Here is a 21,951-nt window from a genome sequence, read left to right as displayed (position 1 = left end):
AAGAATTAAAAGTTGGTGTGAGTAAGTAATACAAGTTGTTGGAAATGTAAGTGGGGAAAGACTGCAAAGAACAATCCATTGAAATGAAATGAAAAATGAAAATCGCTTATTGGCACGAGTAGGCTTCAATGAAGTTACTGTGAAAAGCCCCGAGTCGCCACATTCCAGCGCCTGTCCGGGGAGGCTGGTACGGGAATCGAACTGGCCTGCTTTAAAAGCCAGCGATTTAGCCGAGTGAGTTAAACCAGCCCCTACCAGAATCATTGTTCTCCACTTAACAGATTTGAAATCATTCGGTATTTAGTGAGGAGGCACAGATAGGACCGCACACTTTTGCAGGACTTTATTTCACTGTCAGGTTCCACGGAGTTCTCGCTGACAGCAGAACTCTGCTTGGTCACAGGAAAAAAAGGACAATGTACCTTTTGATTGACCAGCAACACTGGCATCCAGATTTCGGCTTATATTTTCACACTAAAACACTGCAGATCAAAAACATGAAACTAGAAACAATGAGCAAGAATGAATCTTAGACGTACTTAGCCGAGGTCATGGATGACAGCATCATAGCATCATGTAGTAAGCTGGACTGCTGGTTGGGGGTCTGCACACTGACGTTACTTCCATTCACACTCATTTGGCTGGAACCTGTAAAGCCATACAAAGAGTCATTAAAATTATAAAACGTTCTCAGTTGATAAATATCTGAATAGTTCACAAGTGGATGCAAATTCCCACTAAAATAAAAGCAAACTACTGGGGATTCTGCAAATCTGAAATAAAAATAGAAAATGTTGGAAAAACGCAGCAGGTCTGGCAGCACGGAGGAGAGGAACAGAGTTAACGTTTCAAGTCAAATATTCTTCTCGATAGTGCTGACCCTTTTTCTGTTTAGAATTTAGAACAGTACAGCACAGAACAGGCCCTTCGGCCCTCGATGTTGTGCCGAGCAATGATCACCCTACTTAAACCCACGTAACCCGTATACCCGTAACCCAACAATCCCCCCATTAACCTTACACTACGGGCAATTTAGCGTGGCCAATCCACCTAACCCGCACATCTTTTGGACTGTGGGAGGAAACCGGAGCACCCGGAGGAAACCCACGCACACAAGGGGAGGACGTGCAGACTCCACACAGACAGTGACCCAGCCGGGAATCGAACCTGGGACCCTGGAGCTGTGAAGCATTGATGCTAACCACCATGCTACCGTGAGGCCCGTTATTAACACATTCTGATTTGCTTTCATACCGTAAGACATTGGAGCAGAATTAGGCCACTCGGCCCATCGAGTTTGCTCCGCCATTCAATCATGACGTATATATTTCTCAATCCCATTCTCCTGCCTTCTCCCCATAACCCTGATAATAATAATAATCCTTATTGTCACAAGTAGGTTTACATTAACATACTTCAATGCAGTTACTGTGAAAATCCCCTAGTCGCCACATTCCGGCACCTGTTCGGGTACAGCGAGGGAGAATTCAGAATGTCCAAATGACCTAACAGCTCGTCTTTTGGGACTTGTGGGAGGAAACCGGAGCCCCCGGAGGGAACCCATGCAGACACGGGGAGAACGTGCAGACTCCGCACAGACAGTGATCCAAGCGGGAATCAAACCTGGGACCCTGGAGCTGTGAAGCAACAGTGCTACCCGCTGTGCTACCGTGCTGCCCACCTACTGTGATCCCCTTATTAAACAAGAACCTATGTCTTAAAAACTCAAGTGAATTGGCCTCCACAGCCTTCTGCGGCAAAGAGTTCCACAGATTCACCACCCTCTGACTGAAGAAATTCCTCCTCATCTCTGTTTTGAAGGATTGTCCCTTTAGTACTGACCTACTCTGTACCAAAGTTTGTTTTTAATATCGTTCCCGCTCCCTTTGTTCGCGTTCCATGACATCCTTGTCATTTAATTTCTCATGCTCCCAACCCATCCCTGACCTTCTATTTTGCTCTGCCTGCCCCTCCCCGTTTCTAAGCAGCATAAATCACCACATTTCTACCTCTCTCCAGTTCCGAAGTCATATTGTACTCAAAGTAACTCTGTTCCTCTCTCCACAGATGCTACCAGACCCGGGTTTCTTCAGTATTTTCTATTTTTATTACACATTTTCACTGTTGCCTTTTAATCCAACATTGTCTGTCTGGGAGATAAAGCAGTACCATATAAAGAAGTCTTACAACACCAGGTTAAAGTCCAACAGGATTGTTTCGATTCACTAGCTTTCGGAGCACTGCTCCTTCTTCATTCTCCTGAGGAAGGAGCTGCGCTCCGAAAGCTAGTCATTCGAAACAAACCTGTCGGACTTTCACCCGGTGCTGTAAGACTTCTTACTGTGCTCACCCCAGTCCAACGCTGGCATCTCCACATCATGGCTACCATATAAAGATAGGGAAATGGGCCATTATACAAAATTAACCCCCTTTTAAACAGGGCTACACAGCACTTTTGCTTTTACAGCCTGACCCCAAAAATGTTCTATAGTCTGAATAATCAGAAAATCGCCATGAATATTAATCTGCTAGCTGCTACAGCCAAGTTGATAAAAAGACACGGCTTCATGCCCTCTGCAAGCTTGTGACTGTTGCCATTTTTCCATTCAGCGCGGTCCTAACTGCGTACCACACAGAACTTGGGTTTCCATCGGTGGTTTCTCACCTGGAACCTATTCCATCATCCAAACCTACAGTCAACAGGGACTATGAATACAAGTCAGTTTTTAAAACACTAAATATATTAGCTGCAAGTACTAATTAAAGCGTCACTTTCACTCATCCAACTTCATCAGTCTCAGTAATTCAAACTGCTGCAATATAGCTCTATAACTTTGCCCGGGATTGCCCTATAAAAGAAGGAAAATATGATTCTGAATCTTCGTTAACAGTCAGCTCTACCTAACTGGACGTCCAAATGAACCAATGCTCAGCTCTTGTGGGCTTTCAAATATTGAAAGGGAGGGGTAAATGTTTTGCTTGTTTTATGTAGAATACATGTAATTGATAGACCGCCATTTAAATAAGCAACTGCAAAATAGGATGTAAATTTCTACAGAACGCCAGAATCACACAGAGGATGGATAAGCTGCACCTATTTGGCACGCAGTTTCAACTTACCCATAGCATTCATAGGCCGCAGAGATTGGTGCCCCTGTGAAGACTGAGACGATTGCTGGTTCTGCATCTGAGGTTGAGGCTGCATCTGGTTACCCTGATACGTGAGTCCAAGTGCTGCATAAGCTCTCTCTATGGAGCTCGGGTCAATCTGACTGGTAGTGTTTAAACTTGGCGCATTTTGCTGTCCAACTCCTACTGACCCTAACGAGTTTCCTAATCCTACAGCTGCTCCAGCTAGTAATGCTGAAAAAAAAAAGATACACATATCAATTAAATTCTGAATCCAAAAGCAGCATCCTTCCCCCTGGGGGGGGGGGGGGTGCTGGTGGTGGTCTGCGAGAAGAAGTAGGATGATATTAGCCCGAATACAAGTACGGGTGGGATATCATAGAACAGTGTTGATGTTTAATTGCTACCCTGGCGTGTAACTTTAAAACCAGGTACTTCCTGTAATTGTAGCTGTTTTAAAGTCTGTAAAAATGAATTTGTGTTCAGTACATTTCAGTCTCCAGGATAACATGTTCTTTCTTCCTTTTAAACTAAAAGGCATGCTTGCATTTACAACAAAATACAATCCTGGGGTTATAACAGAAACTCAAAGATTCGGAACTACAATAAAGTCTTGCCATGCATGAACTATTTGGTCACCTGTTCATTAATTCTGCTGTTGATACTGTTAACCATAACTGTCTAAAGCCAGCACAGTCAGGATGGGCAGAGTGGCCTCTGTGTGCCGTAACTTTCTGTTTCTAAACCAGGTGGTGTTGGTTCTCCTTAAATCCACCTTCCAGGGTTGAGGTTACAATCAGATCAACCATATTCTCATTGATGCCAGAGAGGGGCCAAGAGGCTGACTACTGCCCCTAACTCCTTGTTTGTATGCTGGCTCCACCCTGCTCCCTCTCTCAACATCTTTGCCACCCTGATCTGGAAGCTAAGCCTGAAGTGGTTTCTTATATCTTGACCCCAATCTTTGGACACATTCTGCTCACACGCCAGAGAGCCACCCCAAGGTGATGCATAGAAAAAATAGAAAATAGAAGCAGGAGGTGGCCATTTGGCCCTTCGAGCCTGCTCAGTTATCTGTTGCCGCTGTTTGACCCATGCAACCTAGCACCGTGGATCCTTTCTTCAGTATTCTTTAATTGCACTGCTGCTTTTCTCCTGCTGCACTTGGCTTGGCCAGTACCTCAAAACCAGATTTGAATTCAAAAACAATTAAGTAACATTTGCAAATTTTCTAAGGATTTTCAGGAAATATGTATTATTTAAAAGTCAAATGCTTCAAGTTGCAGGTCTCTGAAAATTCCTTTTATTTAACGGGGTGGAGAACATAGAACATACAGTGCAGAAGGAGGCTATTCAGCCCATCGAGTCTGCACCAATCCATTTAAGCCCTCACTTCTACCCTATCCTCGTAACCCAATAACCCCTCCTAACCTTTTTGAACTGAAGCTGTAATTCGGCATAGCATCTTCATCCACATTGGTGCATGGTGTAACTCCTTCAACTTGCTCACCACTATCACCTTAAACATTGATACTTTCCTTATCTCACCGCTTCGCCCTGTCACCTGGAAAGGCCTTAGATCATTTTTACCCACCCGCTACTCCCTGCCACCTGGCTAGGCCTTGTAGATAACTCTTACCCACCCGCTTCTCCCTGCCACCTGTCCAGGCCTTGCAGATAACTTTTACCCACCCACTAATAGTAAAGAAAAAAAATCCAAATTCCGCATTTCTAACTATGATCCAGGATTTTTATGTTATGATACTGACTTCTGAATTCTTAGAAATAGCAAACACTACAGAGATCTTAAAATTAGTTTCTAAGGCCACAACTTGGCTCCATCACTTTTCTAAGCAGTATTTTAACCCTCTCCTACTGCATCACCTCCCAGGATTGCCACATTCAAAATCCCAGTTCTGTAACGCGTTGCCACTATATTCCAGTTTGCCAGCATCAAGGTCACCATCCCACTTTCATAGACCCAATCTTCTACCCTGTTACATTGACATCCACATGCCCTTCCTTCACAGTAACATCTGCCTCTCCTTATCTGCCTACTCCTTTGGCCACCCATAACAGATTTTGAACATCCTCCACTGTAGCACCTCCTGCATACCTCAAACCTAAAGCATCTCAGTTCTCTAGACTTCAAAAAAAAGACACGCTAAAATTAAAGACTACAATTACCACCAAAATGCAAACACAATTACTTAATTTGACCTTTAAAATACCAGTAACACCCTTCCGTAATATTTTCAAACTGATTTTAAATCAGAGGTCCTATACATAGCACACCATAAAATGGAATGTTTTTTTTGATCAGCGGGGAACACTATGGGTATGAATACATATAAATCTATCTCAATACCAGCAAAATCGACAATACGTGAATTTTATATACATAGGCCCAAAGAACCCAGTTACAAATATAACACAAAAAAATGAAATAAAGACGATCATACAAGGCTGGCTGCTCCTAAACCGGAGCCTGAAACAAGTATTTTCCAATCTGCACTGCTCCATCATGCCTGGGAGCTCCATTTACTTAAAAAATTGAGACTGTGGCCTTGAAGTAACAAGGTTCACTACTGCATAATATCCATGTGCATTACACGGTAATATACTCCTGCCCTGACAAAACAGATCTGACTTACTGAGCATAATGGCACGTGAAATCCCCTTTCCACGAGCCTGCCCTGCAGTTTATACCCAAGGTTCCCAAGAGCAAGTTTAATAAGGCACTCCTCAAAGTTGTGAAAATCACACACTTTTTCACAATTAATCTTCATTATTTACTAAAGCGTAATTTTTCATAGAAGTTACAGTGCAATGTAAAGCACGAAGATCATTTGTTGACTGTGAAGCAATTCAACAAAATTAACCTGCCAGCGGGAACTGTACATGTTGAAGGCACAACCAGCTGCTTCAAGTGTATATTTAAAAAACAATACCTAACCCAAAATTATTTTATTTTTTGCATCATTCTTTTAGCAGACTTTGAAGGTAGGAAGACTTACATTGCTGGTTACGCTTGTCGCCAGCATTTTTTAAAGGGAGACAGACAGGACAGTCATGTCTTGTGCAATTCTTCCAGTGGGAGATGATCTGACGCGATGAAGCACAGTGTGCAACTGCAAAGAACCAATAACAAAAAAAGTGAAAGCAGGCAAACATGACCATCAGAAAATACAACCAAGTCAGAACTCAACGTTGAAAGAGTTCAGAGCTCTAATTACAGCACCGCAGTCTAAATCACCACAGGGACTCCACTCTTTTGTACTTTAGAAGGTATTGGCAGGATGTAACCCAATGTAACAGGTCAACTGTAATAGAAATCAGTTTATTAACTCACCCTGACAGGATTTGCCAGCCTGACAGTGGGTCATATGATTCAGGACATTCTTCATGGTTCGGCAGTGTGGCAAGTTGCAGGGTCGTACCTCGCCATTCGCTTGTTCCCGACGCTGGCATTTGTGCGCATGCAGGAGCAGAACTAGCTGTTGCTGGATGAGTTTTCGTTTCTCTGGATCTGCTGTGGGGGCAGAACCCATTCCCTGCCCTGAGGGCTGCCCTATTCCTCCCTGCTGCACTGGAGAAGGCTGCTGCGGCTTTGGAAAAGACAATGTGCATTTATGTAGCGCCACTCATAACATCAGAACACCCAAAGTGCTTTACAATCAATAAAGTACTTTTCTAAAAGCAAAAGTGCAGTCAATGTTGCAATATAGAACACGACAGCCAAGCTGCATACTGTCAGCCCCCCCCCCAACAGCAATTAATCAATCAGGTAACCTATATTTGGCAATGTGGACGGAGGGATAAACATTCTTCATGGCACTGGGAGAATACCATGCTCTTCTTCAAGCCATGCAAACTTTTCAACTATACATGTTCAACTATAAAGACAGCTGAGGTCTTCGATTAACTTATTTCACAGAACCTCCAATAATGCAGCAGTCCCTCAGAACTGCACTAATTGTCAGCCTATTTGGTGATCTAGTTTAGAGAATGACTAGAGTGAGAAATCTACTACTGAGCCCAAACTCATACTAAAAGGAAATGGACACAACTCAGAATGTCAAATATGGTCATTATATTCATTAGGGGCTGGTTTAGCACAGTGGGCTAAATAGCTGGCTTGTAATGCAGACCAAGGCCAGCAGCGTGGGTTCAATTCCCGTACCAGCCTCCCCGAACGGGCGCCGGAATGTGCCAACTAGGGGAATTTCACAGTAACTTCATTGAAGCCTACTTGTGACAATAAGCGATTATTATTATTTAAAAATCATCTTTTCTATTAGTGCTTCAGTTGAAGCCCTGGTGGTGGGTTTCCCCCCACTATTTTAGCAGTGACGGCTAGTCACCAGCTCTTACAAATATCCCTTTCTTTTTAAATATTCATCCTCTTTCAGGGTCCCTAATGATGTTCACTGCATGTTAATAGGTGGAGTTTTCTTTCTATGCTTTATAACCAGTACAACTCTAACTGGCCTGATGATGGGATGTGAAGGTGTGAGCAGGACAATTTTAGATGATCCTTCAAACTTTCGTATTCCTCAAACACAAATGCAGGAAATTTAGGCAGCACGGTAGCACAGTGGTTAGCACAATTGCTTCACAGCTCCAGGGTCCCGGGTTCGATTCCCGGCTTGGGTCACTGTCTGTGCGGAGTCTGCACATCCTCCCCGTGTGCGCGTGGGTTTCCTCCGGGTGCTCCGGTTTCCTCCCACAGTCCAAAGATGTGCAGGTTATGTGGATTGGCCATGATAAATTGCCCTTAGTGTCCAAAATTGCCCTTAGTGTTGGGTGGGGTTACTGGGTTATGGGGATAGGGGGAGGTGTTGACCTTGGGTAGGATGCTCTTTCCAAGGGCCAGTGCAGAATCGATGGGCCGAATGGCCTTTTTCTGCACTGTAAATTCTATGTCTATGTTAACAAGGCACCAACTTTCAAAATAAACTTTTCACGGTCCTATTTCGGCACTCACCAAGTTTGGCATCCCAGCACCACCTGCAGGTTTCTTGTCCATTGTAAACTGAGGCAGACTATTCCCTAAAACACCCTTGTTTTGCATCTGCTGCCCAAGTCCGCTAGTGCCCAGCGTCTGACCAGTGCTCTGTCCGTAGGGCTGTCCATAAGGATTAGGGGTTCCCATCATTCCCATCTGTTAGTTAAAAATATAAAATATAATAATCTTTTGACACTCAACCAGGTGATCCAGACATCCATCTTGGTCTCTCCGGTCTATATTCAATTTGCGTGAAGAAAATTTGGCACATTTCGAAGAGAGATTACACCAAGTAAAACTGCTTTCAAAATCATAACCTCCAAAGTTAACAATCCAAAACATTTGGAAAACCAACAGGAAATCAGATGGATGTACGACCAACAGTAACTTAAAAATAACAATAGGTGTATAAATTTCAAGGCCAGGATTGCTTGTCGGCAATGATCAGGTTGTGCAGAAAATGCCGATTTAAATTGCCTCGGACATTAGGAGTTAAATTGAAGCCGCATTGCAAGTGCTTTTCTCATCAGATAACGATCGATCATGGCTTATAAGGGCCTCCAGTGGCAGAAAGCAAATACTACATTACAATGCAACATAAACCTTTGTATTCTACAATGAACAGTCCCGAGTCTTGGATAGTAAAGCGACAGATACATTTTCCAACCTTGCTTTAACTCATCGTTTTCAGTTTCGAAACCCCAATTTGTTCCGGGCAACAAAGCACATTTACATTTGTGAATATGAAAAATTACATCAAACACGTTAGTCAGAATATTCCTATGGTCAGAAGTTGAGAAAATCTCTTTATACTTTGCCTCAACAATATGCTCTAAGGTCAATAAAGAACACCCTTCTTGCAGCAGGTTTGCTTAGTGTCCTCCACAAACAGCATTCTGATGGTTAATAAAATAGTGCGCTTGTTTTTTTTTATATAGCTGGGACATTTGCGTGCTGCAGTCTCATGTTTGGTGGTTATGGAGTTGAAGGTGTCTAAAATTTCACATAATACTCCTACTGTAACAGCCAAAACAAAATGGAGAGTTTGACAGAGTATCGCTAACAGCAGTGATTTACCTTTACAACCGGAAGCACTTCACCTCAGAAGACAGTAAGAACTGGCAGGTTTGTGTGTGTGTGTGTGTGTGTGTGTGTGTGTGTGTGTTGGGGGGAGGGGGGTTTCCAAGTTGAATTAGAGTGCAGCTTCCAAAAATTCTGGCCACCTACAAGGCTCCTTTGGCTAACCACACAACATTTACAGAACTCAAAACAATTCTCATTTGGCAGAAGTAGAATCATTTGTATCAGCTACTTTTTTTAAAGAAAAATTAAAATTAATGCAAAGAGTGAAAGTGCCTGTAGTATAAGAGTTTGCTTGGAAACATGCAAACTGATATGCTTACAAATACAGACAGCATAAAGGTTGCTAAGATCAACCCTTAGAACTATTGACAACAAAGCATTTTCAAATAGACTTATTTCACTGATTGCAATGGCGCTGAGGAAGAGTTGCAATCATACTGAATGGCAGAACAGGCTCAAAGGCCTGAATGGCCTACTCCTGCTCTTAGAATCTCTACAGTGCCATTCAGCGCGTTGAGTCTGCACCGCCACTCTGAAAGAGCACCCTACCGAGGCCCACTCCCCTGCCCTATCTCCGTCACCCCACCTAACCTGCACGTCTTTGGACACTGAGGGGCAATTTAGCATGGCCAATCCACCTAACCTGCACACCGTTGGACTGTGGGAGGAAACCCACGCAGAAACGGGGAGAATGTGCAAACTCCACAAAGACAGTCACCCAAGGCTGGAATTGAACCTGGCCCCTGGCGCTGTGAGGCAGCAATGCTAACCACTATGGCATCCATCTTATTTCTTATGTTATTGCAGTGGCATTACACAAACCCTAATAAATTAAACTACTGAGCAACACCTTGTGTGGTACTTGGGAATCCTGTAAATTGTTCTCACCTTTTCCAATACCAGCAACAGATGAATATCCGCTGGCATTTCACCTTACCTGCACTACATTGTTTGTGAAGAGAACATTCTGAAGTTGAGAATTAGAAAACCTGAGTTTGCATGTGTACACGTTTTATCCACTTCAAATAGATTATACTATAATTTCCGTAGAAAATACATCCCAAATTATGAAAGTTTCTCACACACTTTGCTGAGAATGAACACTGCCCAAAAAAAAATATTCACTTAACAGAACTGCAGTTTAATAAAGGAAGGGGCTGCCATGGTAACGGCGCCGTTGCCGCTCTCCCCTCAGAGGTTTACCACGAGCCCGGTGGTGGCGGCGACCCTAAGAATCTGGGGACAGTGGAGACGGCATCGGGGGGGGAAACAGGGGGCTCGATGGAGGCTCCATTGGGTGGCAATCATCAGTTCATCCCGGGGAACAGGGATGGGGGATTTAGGGGGTGGCAGAGGGTGGGCATCAGTAAATTGAGGGACCTGTTTATTGGCGGGAGGTTTGCGGGCCTGGGGGAACTGGAAGATAAATTTGGGCTTCCCCAAGGGAACATGTTCAGATACTTGCAGGTAAAGGCGTTTGCTAGGCGACAGGTAGAGGGATTCCCTTTGCTGCCCTCACGGGGGCCGATGGACAGAGTGCTTTCGGGGGTGTGGGTCGGAGAGGGGAAGGTGTCTGACATCTATAAGGTAATGCAGGAGGTGGAGTCGTCGTCAGTGGAGGAGCTGAAAGCTAAATGGGAGGAGGAACTCGGGGAGCAGATAGAGAGGACGGAACTTGGGCGGATGCCTTGGAGAGAGTCAGCTCCTCCTCCTCCTCATGCGCGAGGCTTAGTCTCATCCAATTTAAGGTGCTGCACCGGGCCCACATGTCCGGGACTAGGACGAGTAGGTTCTTTGGGGGGTGAGGACAGGTGCACCAGATGTTCGGGGCGTCCAGCGAACCACGCCCATATGTTCTGGGCATGCCCAGCACTGGAAGAATTCTGGAAGGGGGTGGTGGGGACGGTGTCGAGGGTGGTTGGATCCAGGGTCAAACCAGGGTGGGGACTCGCGATTTTTGGAGTGGCGGTAGAGCCGGGAGTGCAGGAGGCGAAAGAGGCCGGTGTCCTGGCCTTTGCGTCCCTAGTATCCCGACGAATGATCTTGCTACAGTGGAAGGATGCGAGGCCCCCAAGTGTGGAGACCTGGATCAGTGACATGGCGGGATTAATAAAATTGGAAAGGGTCAAATTTGCCCTGAGAGGATCAATACAAGGGTTCTATAGACGATGGCAGCCTTTTCTGGACTTCCTGGCTCAAAGATAGGTATCTTGGTCAATAGCAGCAGCAACCCGGTGTGTGTGTGTGTGTGTGTGTGTGTGTGTTCCTTATTGTAGTTTCTATTATGTAACTTAATACTGTGTTAATTTGTGCTGTTGTTAAAATGCTGTGTTGTTCCTGGAGGTGGGGGCGAATGTTTAGGATTGCTAATATTACTGTAATATTTGGTATTTTATTATGGTTCGTTGTTGTTGTTGTATAAATTCTAAATTTTTCAATAAAAATAATTTCAAAAAAAAATTAAAGGAAGGGGCATGGTATAACGGAGCTCCGATTCTTAACATACTGCTGTGGGCAGCACGGTAGCATAAGTGGATAGCACTGTGACTTCACAGCGCCAGGGTCCCAGGTTTGATTCCCCGCTGGGTCACTGTCTGTGCAGAGTCTGCACGTTCTCCCCGTCGGTTTCCTCCGTGCGCTCTGGTTTCCTCCCACAGTCCAAAGATGTGCAGGTTAGGTGGATTGGCCATGCTAAATTGCCCTTTGTGTCCAAAAAGGTTAGGAGGGGTTATTGGGTTATTCGGATAAGGTGGAAGTGAGGGCTTAAGTGGGTTGGTGCAGACTCAATGGGCCGAATGGCCTCCTTCTGCATTGTATGTTCTATGCTGTATGTAGTGGGGAGATGCGAAAACTGGAGAGCAAGGTGCCTGGATCGTCACATGCTACCTAGCAACTGCCTAATTATAGGGGTGGATGTCAGAGCATCACTTCAGCTATGTTGCCAGCTGGTGTATGATGCAAGAAAAGACGAAAAGGGTACAAATTAATAAGTGAAATCTCAAGCATTAAACTGGGAAGAGAAAATTGTAATTAAGCATCTGTAAAAGAACATGCAGGAGTCTTTACAGCCACTCATCGCTAGCACTTCAAATGGACACAACCTACTCAATGTTTCTCTTCTGACCACAAAATTATAAGCTCAAAGAAAAATACACAAAATTAGCACGGTATTCGGTTTGCAGGTCATATGGTATTGAGAGCACTTCAGGCTTGATCAGGGTACAGGCAATGTATCATTAAAAACCTGTGAAATAATAGCAGCGCAAGAATTGGGATCAAGACAAAATGATGACATATGCTGAAAACCTGAATTGTTAAAAAGAAAATGCTAGACACAATCAACAGGTGGGCAGCATCTGTGGAGAGAGAAACAGAGGTAACATTGCATGTCTGAGAACTGGAAAGTGTTACAGCTGCAACAGAGGCAGCAAAAAGGGATGGAAAAATGAACAAACGGGAAGGTCTGTGATAAAGCAGGAATGATAGTGCAAGATTAAAGGAATAAAGGGACAAGTAAAGAAACAAAAGATGGCTCTTCTAGAGGATCTGGAAGTGGCAAAAGAGGGCCATGCTCTCAAACTGCTGAACGCAATGTTGAGTGCAGAAGACTGTAAAGTGTTTGGTCGAAAGATAAGATGTTGTTCCTCAAGCTTCTGCTGAGCGTCATTGGAGGCAGAGAGGTGAGCGAGACACCAGAAAGAAAATCACTTCTTGGCCTCTTGGCTAAGGTCAAGCGTCAGATCAAGCTCAAGATGGTCTTTTCTTGTCAGCTTGGATCTTCTATGTCTCTCTTGTGGAGACCAAGAATTGGATTAAATTTGAATTGGTTTTGGGACCAAGCAATGAGATTGATTAAGGGCTTGCCCTGTCCACTCTGAATATTGTCTTTGTAACTTTAAGAATGGAATAATAAACATTTTTAAAAATACAAATTGCAAACAATCGGAAAGTTAGGGCCAGTTTTGCCGACTGAAAAAAGATGTTGAGCAGGTCAATCAATCATCCGATCCATGTTTGGTCTCCCCAATGCAGAGACCATTGTGAGCAATAAACACAGGACATGTTGAAGAATTATTTAGACAAACATGGCATTTGCATGTTTTGTCCACAGACAGCAACAAAATAAATGACCAGTTAATTTATTTTTGGTAGTTATGGTAAGGGGAAAGAATATTAACTAACACCCTGCTCTTAGAATTGTGCCATGCAGAGGTCAGATGCAGCACTGAGGGAGGCTCCTTGACCTGAAACATTAACTTTGTTTCACTCTCCACAAATGCTTTAAGCACTTTCTGTTTTTATTTCAGATATAACACTCCTTTAGTGCTATCACCTAGTTTTTATTATCAGCTAGTTTTTATTATCAGCTAGTTTTTATTATGTGGCCAATCCTGGAGTAGGATTTGAACTCAACCTTCTGACTCTCTCGACAACATATTGACTCAGTTAAGTTGGTGTAGAATACAAATGGATATCTAACACAGCTACAGTAGCATACTCAACTGCATTTACATGCCTACCGTAAAAACTTCAGATTTTCATTATTTAGGAAGCAAACTTTTGCTGTTTACACTGATAGACATGGGAGGGTGAAAATGAGCAAGTATGGCCCGGGGGGGGGGGGGGGGGGGGGGGGCAAATCCAACAAATCATTACCCAGCACATAAATGGCATCCGTCACTCCAGGTTTTTTCCCCACCTTGACACCTGAAAATACCCTACGCCAGGCATTGTCAAACTCGGGGAGGCACCCACAGGCAGGTGTCGGGAGAGTCACGGAGCCATCCGTTGCGGCGCTCCCAATCGCGCAAATCTGCGCACAACAGCCGGCTGTTAATAATGCCGGCTGCAAGCGGCCTTCAAAATGGCTGCGAACATGTAAAGAAAATGCAGCTGCACTGCTCATGTGTGCCAGATCATCAGCGCGCATCCGTAAAACTATGATGTTCCCGATCATCGCCGGCGATGATCGGGAACGTATGCTCAGTGCGGCCGCTTTTTAAAAAAAAAAACGGTAGCAGCTTTTTGTTTTACAAGTTTGGGGGGGGGGGGGGTTTATTCATTTATTTTATTGTTTTCCTTTCTTTTATTCATTTTATTTTTATTTACAAGTTCGGGGAGTTTTATTTGATAAACTTTTACCGGAAAAAAAAAAGAAAAACTTTGGACAGATGGAGACTCCATACTTTCCGACACCGGAAGGCTTCACCTTCATCCAATAGGTTCCATTGGAGGAGCGTGTACGAGGGCCAAAGGGACCCAAAACCGTTTGCTCCATTTTTGTCAGCAGCAAACAAGGAAAATGGTGGGTCGTGCAGGTCAGCTGGCGTAGGCCACGAAGGTCGGCCAGCGTGGGTCGCGAAGATCGGCCAGTTGGTAAAAATGGGTCCCCGGAAAAAATGTTTAAAAAACACTGCCTTACTCTAACTGGAGCACAAGTCTACAGGCACCAACTACCCCCTAGTACTGTGACCAAGTGAATATCCTGAGTTCTTATGACAAGTGATACAACAGCAACTTGCATTTATATAGCACCCTTAGCATAGAAAAGTGCCCAAAGACACCTCAAAAGACACAAGGAAAATGGGTACCCAGTCAAAGGAAGAAAGATTGAGGGGTGATCAGAAGTTTGGTCAAAGGAAGTGGAGGCATGGTGGGGTTTAGGCAGGCAATTGCATTCACCAAGTTGACCAGTGGAGAGCTGCAGTCAAACCAGATCCTGTGTCTGGCAGAAGAGCTGCTCCAAAATATAGAATATTGAATGACAAGCGGGACAGGAAGTTTGGTTGATTGTTACCTCCACTTCTGCACCAAATCCAATTTTACTTTAGACACAGAGTTAACCATCACTTGCTGAATGAATTTTGCTGAAGCATGCAGGAAATCTCGTTTGTTTGCTGGAATTTCTGTGTAATTTCTTATGGGTCTGGCGTTTGCACAATGTTTTAAAATTGTCTTCAGTAGCAGCATCATTGTCCCCATCATTTCTCCAAAGAGTTAACTTATGCCCCCCCAAAAAGTTACATACTTATATAACTCATCATAACGAGAAGGAGAAACAGACAAACACTCTGGGCAGGATGATTTCAGAGGCTTGTGAATATTTAGTTGTAAGAAAATATTGGGAATGACTACAAGATTCGGTTTGAGGGATTGGGAAAAACTACAGGTCCCATACTTATTTCAAAATCAGACAGATTTTGCAATTTATATAAAATTCTCCCTCAAAACCTTTGTCTCACCTTTATCGTACAAATTATGAAACATTACAAAATTAACTTAGTCATATAATATGACAAGAGTCAGTGGTGAGATAACATGACAAGAGTCAGATTTCCTTCACTAAAGGGCACTAGTGAACCACATAGGTTTAAAAATGGCACTTGATGATAGCGTAATGTTATGGTCAGCGTTACGGAGGCTAGATTTCCATTCCAGATTTTATTAATTAAAATTAAATTCCACCAGCTGCCATGGTGGGATTTGAATCAATGTTTCTAAAGCACTAGCCTGGACCACTTAATTACTAGTCCAGCCAACTATGCTATTTGCACGCACTTTTTTTAATTTGGCTTTTAAAAAATGGAACAGACATTCTGATGTTTCTTCTAAAAATAAAAAGTGTCAGGTTCAATCCTGGTCTGTGCTGAATTAGCTGATCACAGTGGTATGGATGCTACAAGTGGCTGTAGCTATTCAGGGATGCACCTTGCTGCTATTCAATTATCCCAAATGAAAGGTAAACTACACACCTTTGAAAATTCAACTTTTGGACAAGATAGGAGGGCAGCTGGATTCTGAGGAATTGCACACAATATATGAGCCAAATGGCCTCCTTCTGCACTATTGGAATTCTATGGTACATCACGACGCCAAGGACCCGGGTTCGATCCCAACCCCGGGTCGTTGTCCATGTGGAGTTTGCACATTCACCTTGTGTCTGCGTGGGTCTCACCCCCACAACCCAAAGGTGTGCAGGGTAGGCGGATTGGTCACGCTCAATTACCCCTTAATTGATTTTTTTTTTAAATTCAGAGGTGAACAGTTGAGGAGAGGGAAAAGTTTGTTAAAAAGAATAAGTGTCCACTTGGGAAAGATAGCAGGGTATCGAGGCCTGTAGAATTATATTTCCACAACCAGTACCTTCCGAAAGGTCAAAGGAAAAACTAATGCAGATAATAATTCATTCATGAAATTTAAGCTACTGAAATGAAAAAGCTGGCAACAACAGTCACAAATATATACAGTTAGGGCAGCACGGTGGCATTGCTGTCTCACAGCGCCGAGGTCCCAGGTTCGATCCCGACTCTGAGTCACTGTCCGTGTGGAGTTTGCACATTCTCCCCGTGTTTGCATGGGTTTTGCCCCCACAACCCAAAGATGTTCAGGGTAGGTGGATTGGCCATTCTAAATTGTCCCTTAATTGGAAAAAAATGAACTGGGTACTCTAAATTTAAAAAAAAAAAACCCCAAATAAAAACCCCAGTTAAAAGTTTAAAGATGTGTGTTGTATTATTTGGGAGAGGTGGCAGAAAATAGGGTAATATTCTGTCAAGTGTCATAGTTGTATCAAATACCTATGTCTGGGGTAGTTAATGAAAACTGTAACAATGCTTAAATGGCTTTTTAATAGATTTATCACTGGTGCTTATGGCTGTTACTTGATAATTTGTACAAAGTGACTTTCATGCATGCTGACTGAGCACATAGTATTAGTATTTCGACATTAATTCTGAAGTTATTATGGCAATGAAACTTTCGAACCTGTAACTGGGAACAATAGCACTGAATATTTCAAAAGTAGGGCTTATTTTTGACTCAATGGTACAACTCCTACTACACAAATGGAACTGTGCAGCAAACAGCGCATCACAAAATGTTTACAAACTATTCCTAGTCATTTTAACATACACATTTTTGAATTGGTAATAATATGCGAATGTTTATTGGGGGTGGGGGGGGGGGAAAGAGAGTAGAGAGAAGAGAGAGGGAAGAAAAGGATTTCCTTGAGCTACATGGACAACAGATGGTACCTGCACCTCTGCATAAGAACAAAGGGAGGGAAAGCACCCCCTCACTGAGCTCAGCAGCCAACAGCACGCTAATCCCAGCCCCAGTTTCATGCTTACCCATTCAACTGAAAGAGAAACCGCTCCGCCCAGGGCACACTTTCATTGTTTAAAAAGAGATCTGTCCCTGAGGAACCAACAACCAGAGCAACAGCTATATTTTCTTCATTTTACACCATAGCTGTTACAAATTCACTGAAATTGAATGCACACAGGCAGTCCCTATTCTCTTTGTGTCCTTCAAAAGCACACAAAGAAGTCAGAGAAATGCACGAAAGCCAAGACTTCCCTTTTATTGAAAGGTGATTAGTATCCAATTAGTTCTCAGTTACTTTGAATTTCAATATTTCAGATAGTTTGGCTAAAAGATACAAAATATGTAGAAAGAATAAATTAAATGCAATGGCACGGAAATTAAGGCCATGCTGTAATTTTAAACTGTAATTCTTTGCCTGACATTCTCAAAAAGCAGATGCTTGGATTACACCATCCAAGTGCAAACATCTTAAACAGGATTCCATACTCAAGTTTAAAAATGGTTACTTTAACGAGTACTTGATGGAAGTTACCACGTTGGAAATGCAAAATATGCTTTCACTCAAGACATTTACTGGTGCGTAGAGTGGCACGAGGACAGATTCAACGAAACTCATGGCCTGCACTATTCAAGTCAAAATCAGCAATTAATGGCACCCCACCCATGATTAAGCTGACTCGCTATCCAACAAGAGATGTATCAGAAGCGGAGTGTAACTTCTGTAGCTTTCATCTAGTCTTTTCAATCTCCACTGACAAAAAATAGGAAAATTGAGCACTATTCACCAAAAGAAAAAAGTTCAGAACAATCATTACCATCCCCACAGTTTTATTTCCCCACCCCCAAGATGATTGCTGGCGCTAGGATGTTGTTTCACGGTCATTGATTTTTAAAAAATAAATTTAGAGTATGCAATTCATTTTTTCCAGTTAAGGGGAAATTTAGCGTGGCCAATCCACCTACCCTGCACATCTTTGGGTTGTGGGGTGAAGCCCACAGAGACACAGGGAAAATGTGTAAACTTCACACGGACAGTGACCCAGGGCCGGGAACGAACCTGGAACCTCGGCGCCGTGAGGAAGCAGTGCTAACCACTGCACCACCGTGCTACCTATTCACGGTCACTGATGACCACAAAATACAAGCATTTTGCCTCAACCGTGCACATTAAGGATGGACACGGTACAGACTGCACCGGGGGACGAGACAGGGATGCCCCCTCGCCCCACTGCTGTTTGCACTGGCGATAGAGCCGCTGGCAATTGCTCGGAGAGCCTCAAGGGGCTGGACCGAGGACTGGAGTGGGGTGGGGGGCAGCAGGCACAGTGTCTCGTTGTATGTGGACGACCTACTGTTGTACGTCTCAGACTCATTGGAGGGGATGGAAGAAATTATGGGAATCCTAGGGGAATTCGGCCGGTTGTCGGGGTATAAGCTCAATATGGAGAAGAGCAAGATGTTTGTGGTCCAGGCGAGAGGTCAGGAGAGGCGACTGGGGGAACTGCCGTTCAGAGTGGTGCAGGACAGTTTCAGGTACCTGGGTATGCAACTGGCGTGGGATTGGATCCGGCTACATAAATTGTACTTGGCCCGGTTGCTGGATCAGATGAAGGAGGATTTCTGGATTTGGGATGCGCTCCCGTTGTGTCTGGCGGGCAGAGTTCAATCGGTAAAAATGACGGCCCTCCCGAGATTCCTATTCGTTTTCCAATGCCTCCCCATCTTCATCCTGCAGTCCTTTTTTTAAGCAGATCAATAAGATTATTGCAGACTGTGTGTGGGGGGGGCAAGTCCCCGTGAGTGAAGAGGGCATTGCTCGAGCAGAGTCGGGGGGATGGAGGGCTGGCACTGCCGAATTTTAGCGATTACTACTGAGCGGCTAACATAGCCATGGTGAGGAGGCGGGGGAGCTGGCGCAGGTGTGCATGGAGGCGGGGGTGGGGGGTGTTCCGAATTTGGCAGAGAGCAGGGATTGAGAGGATGGGGACTTGTTTATAGAAGGAAGCTTCCCGAGTATGATGGCGCTGGAGGAGAAGTTCGCATTGGTGGGGGGAAATGCATTTCGATATTTACAAGTGCGGGACTTTCTGCGGAGACAGGTGCCAACCTTCCCACTCCTGCCGCTAAGGGGGATTCAGGATAGGATGGATTCTAGAGGATGATAGGAGAGGGGAGTGGGTTCGGAGGAGAGGCAGACCGAGGAGCTGAAGCAAAAGTGGGAGGAGCTGCTGGGGGGGGGGGGGGGGGAGAGGAGGAGAGAGAGGAGAGAGATAGGGGAGGGTTTCTGGGCGGACGCGTTAGGTAGGGTCAATGCGACCGCAACATGTGCCAGGCTCAGCCTGATCCAATTTCAGGTTGTTCATCGGGCTCACATGACAGTGGCCCGGATGAGCAGATTCTTTGGGATGGAGGATAGGTGTGCAAAGTGTGCGGGGCGGCCAGCGAACTATGTCCTCATGTTCTGGGCATGTCCAAAATTGAGGGGATTTTGGCAGGGATTTGCCGACGCCATGTCCACGGTATTAAATAATAAGAGGGTGGCAATGAGTCCAGAGGTGGCGATTTTTTGGGGTGTCGCAGGATCCGGGAATCCAGGAGGAGAAAGAGGCAGATGTTCTGGCCTTTGCTTCCCTGGTAGCCCAGAGGCGCATATTACTAGCATGGAGGGACTCAAAGCCCCCGAAATCGGAGACCTGACCTTCGGACATGGCTGGCTTCATCGGCCTGTAGAAAATTAAGTTCGCCATGAGAGGATCTCGGTTAGGGTTCGCCCGGAGCTGGAATCTGTGTTGCTTTTCTTTTCCACTATTGAAAAGACTACCCATTTTCTTTATTGCCCAATCAATATATATCCTTCCTCTAGGAAGAAAAAAATAATTCTACCCCCATGATCCCAAAGTTTTTTTTAAATTTTCAAATTAAGGAGCAGTTTAGCGTGGTCAATCAATCCACCTACCCTGCACATCATTTTGGATTGCGGGGGTGAGACCCACACAGGCACGGGGAGATGTACAAACCCAGGGCAGGATCGAACCCAGGTCCTTGCTGCCAGGAGATAGCAGAGCTAACCACTGCGTCGTGCCACCCAACAGTTGTTTGTTTTGAGGAGCGTTGGATTCTTAATGCGTCCATTTGTACAGATTTCATTGTCGTTTCTAAAAACTTCATTTTATTTTTATGCTTTCCAATTTTTTTTTTCCAACCCTCCAGCTCCTATTATAATCTTCAATTTCTACATGGCAGCTACCCTGTATTTCAGAAACCGTGATATTTTACGAGAAAGTAAATTTTCAATAATTTGACTGGTTAATAGTCGCAGTATGATATTTAAATTTTTAAGTCTAATCTTCAAACAATCTCACTGTATTCTTCAAGGTGCAAAATGTTCAGTTCTTACCTTACTCATTGCCCCAGGTTGGGGTCCTTTGAGACCTGCTGCCATCTGAGGTGATCCCTGGGATAACGTATCTGCAAGTAGGTTGTTTGCATTGGACAGGTTTGAGTACTGTAAGGGTCTGCCCCTTCCAGCAGCAAGAGAACCGTTCATTACTTGTCCCTGCATCATGCCCGAAGCATTACCACTGTTCATCAGGGCTGGATTCATATTAGCATTCATGCTCATGCCAGCCTGGTTGGTTGGGCTGTTTACACCAGGCATCAGACCCGTTGCTGACGTATGAAGCTGATCGTGTTTCTGTGGGTTCACAGACTGTGGTGTTGGAGGTCTCTGGTTTGCTCCACTCGCTCCCATTCCCAGATTAGGAGGGGATGTAAGACCACCTTGAGTTAGGGGGCTCTTTACCATACTACTTAAGCTTCCTATACTGGGACTGTTCTGTTGACTTTGGCTGCCCACCGACTGCACTGGACTATCCATAGAGCGTGATGAGGCACCACCAGAGCTGACTGCCCCATGTCCCATATTGATACTGGAACCACTGCCTCTCAGAAGTTCTGACAGTTGTTTGTGCTTTGAGGCGGCATCCTGCACCATGCCAACCCCAGTAAGCTGAGCCAGGTCACCACCATTGGTCAGTCCTAATGGATCTGAACGGATCAGTTCATCTGGTAGATCATTCTCAAGATCAAATAAGGATCCAAAATCTGAAAAGAAAACAAAAGACAAATTACAAATGACTATTTTCAGGATGTCTACAATTGCAAGTTTTCTTATTTTCTACACTGAAGGAGACCATGCACCAATTGGAACACGGGGAAAGGGTAGGGATTTGTGGGACTAAAAAGGGGAAATTGGACTGGTCAAAAATACACTTCGGCCCATCAAGTCTGCAGCGGCGCATGAAAAACACCTGATCTGCCTACCTAATCCCATTTGCCAGCACTTGGCCCATAGTCTTAAATGTTATGACGTGCCAAGTGCTCATCCAGGTACTTTTTAAAGGATGTGAGGCAACCCGCCTGTAACATCCTCCCAGGCAACACGCTCCAGACCGGCAACACTCTCTGGGTAAAAAGATTTTTCCTCAAATCCCCCTAAATCTCCTGCCCTCACCTTGAACTTGTGTCCCCTCATAACTGACCCTTCAACTAAGGAGAACAGTTGCTCCCTGTCCACGCCCCTCATAATCTTGTACACCTCGATCAGATCACCCCCCTAGTTTTCT

At 44.5% G+C, this 21,951-nt stretch overlaps 1 protein-coding gene across 1 annotated transcript in view; it reads right to left on the bottom strand.

The window, feature by feature from the left end:
* LOC119956586 (histone acetyltransferase p300-like) overlaps positions 1-21,428 on the bottom strand; it is an 86,026-nt gene extending 64,598 nt beyond the window's left edge. Inside the window, exons 1-6 of the mRNA XM_038783910.1 lie at positions 20,724-21,428; positions 8,117-8,293; positions 6,482-6,737; positions 6,147-6,260; positions 3,121-3,363; positions 540-648 (exon numbers count right to left, since the gene is read on the bottom strand). Coding sequence (XP_038639838.1) covers positions 540-648; positions 3,121-3,363; positions 6,147-6,260; positions 6,482-6,737; positions 8,117-8,293; positions 20,724-21,320 — 1,496 coding nt within the window. The 5' untranslated portion in view covers positions 21,321-21,428. The remainder of the gene's footprint in view (positions 1-539; positions 649-3,120; positions 3,364-6,146; positions 6,261-6,481; positions 6,738-8,116; positions 8,294-20,723) is intronic.
* Between the last annotated feature and the right edge of the window lie 523 nt (positions 21,429-21,951).

Source organism: Scyliorhinus canicula, chromosome 23, assembly GCF_902713615.1.
Source record: "Scyliorhinus canicula chromosome 23, sScyCan1.1, whole genome shotgun sequence".
Lineage (NCBI taxonomy): Eukaryota > Metazoa > Chordata > Chondrichthyes > Carcharhiniformes > Scyliorhinidae > Scyliorhinus > Scyliorhinus canicula.
The sequence above is the reverse complement of the archived record's forward strand: the minus strand, read 5'-3'. Positions and strand labels throughout refer to the sequence as shown.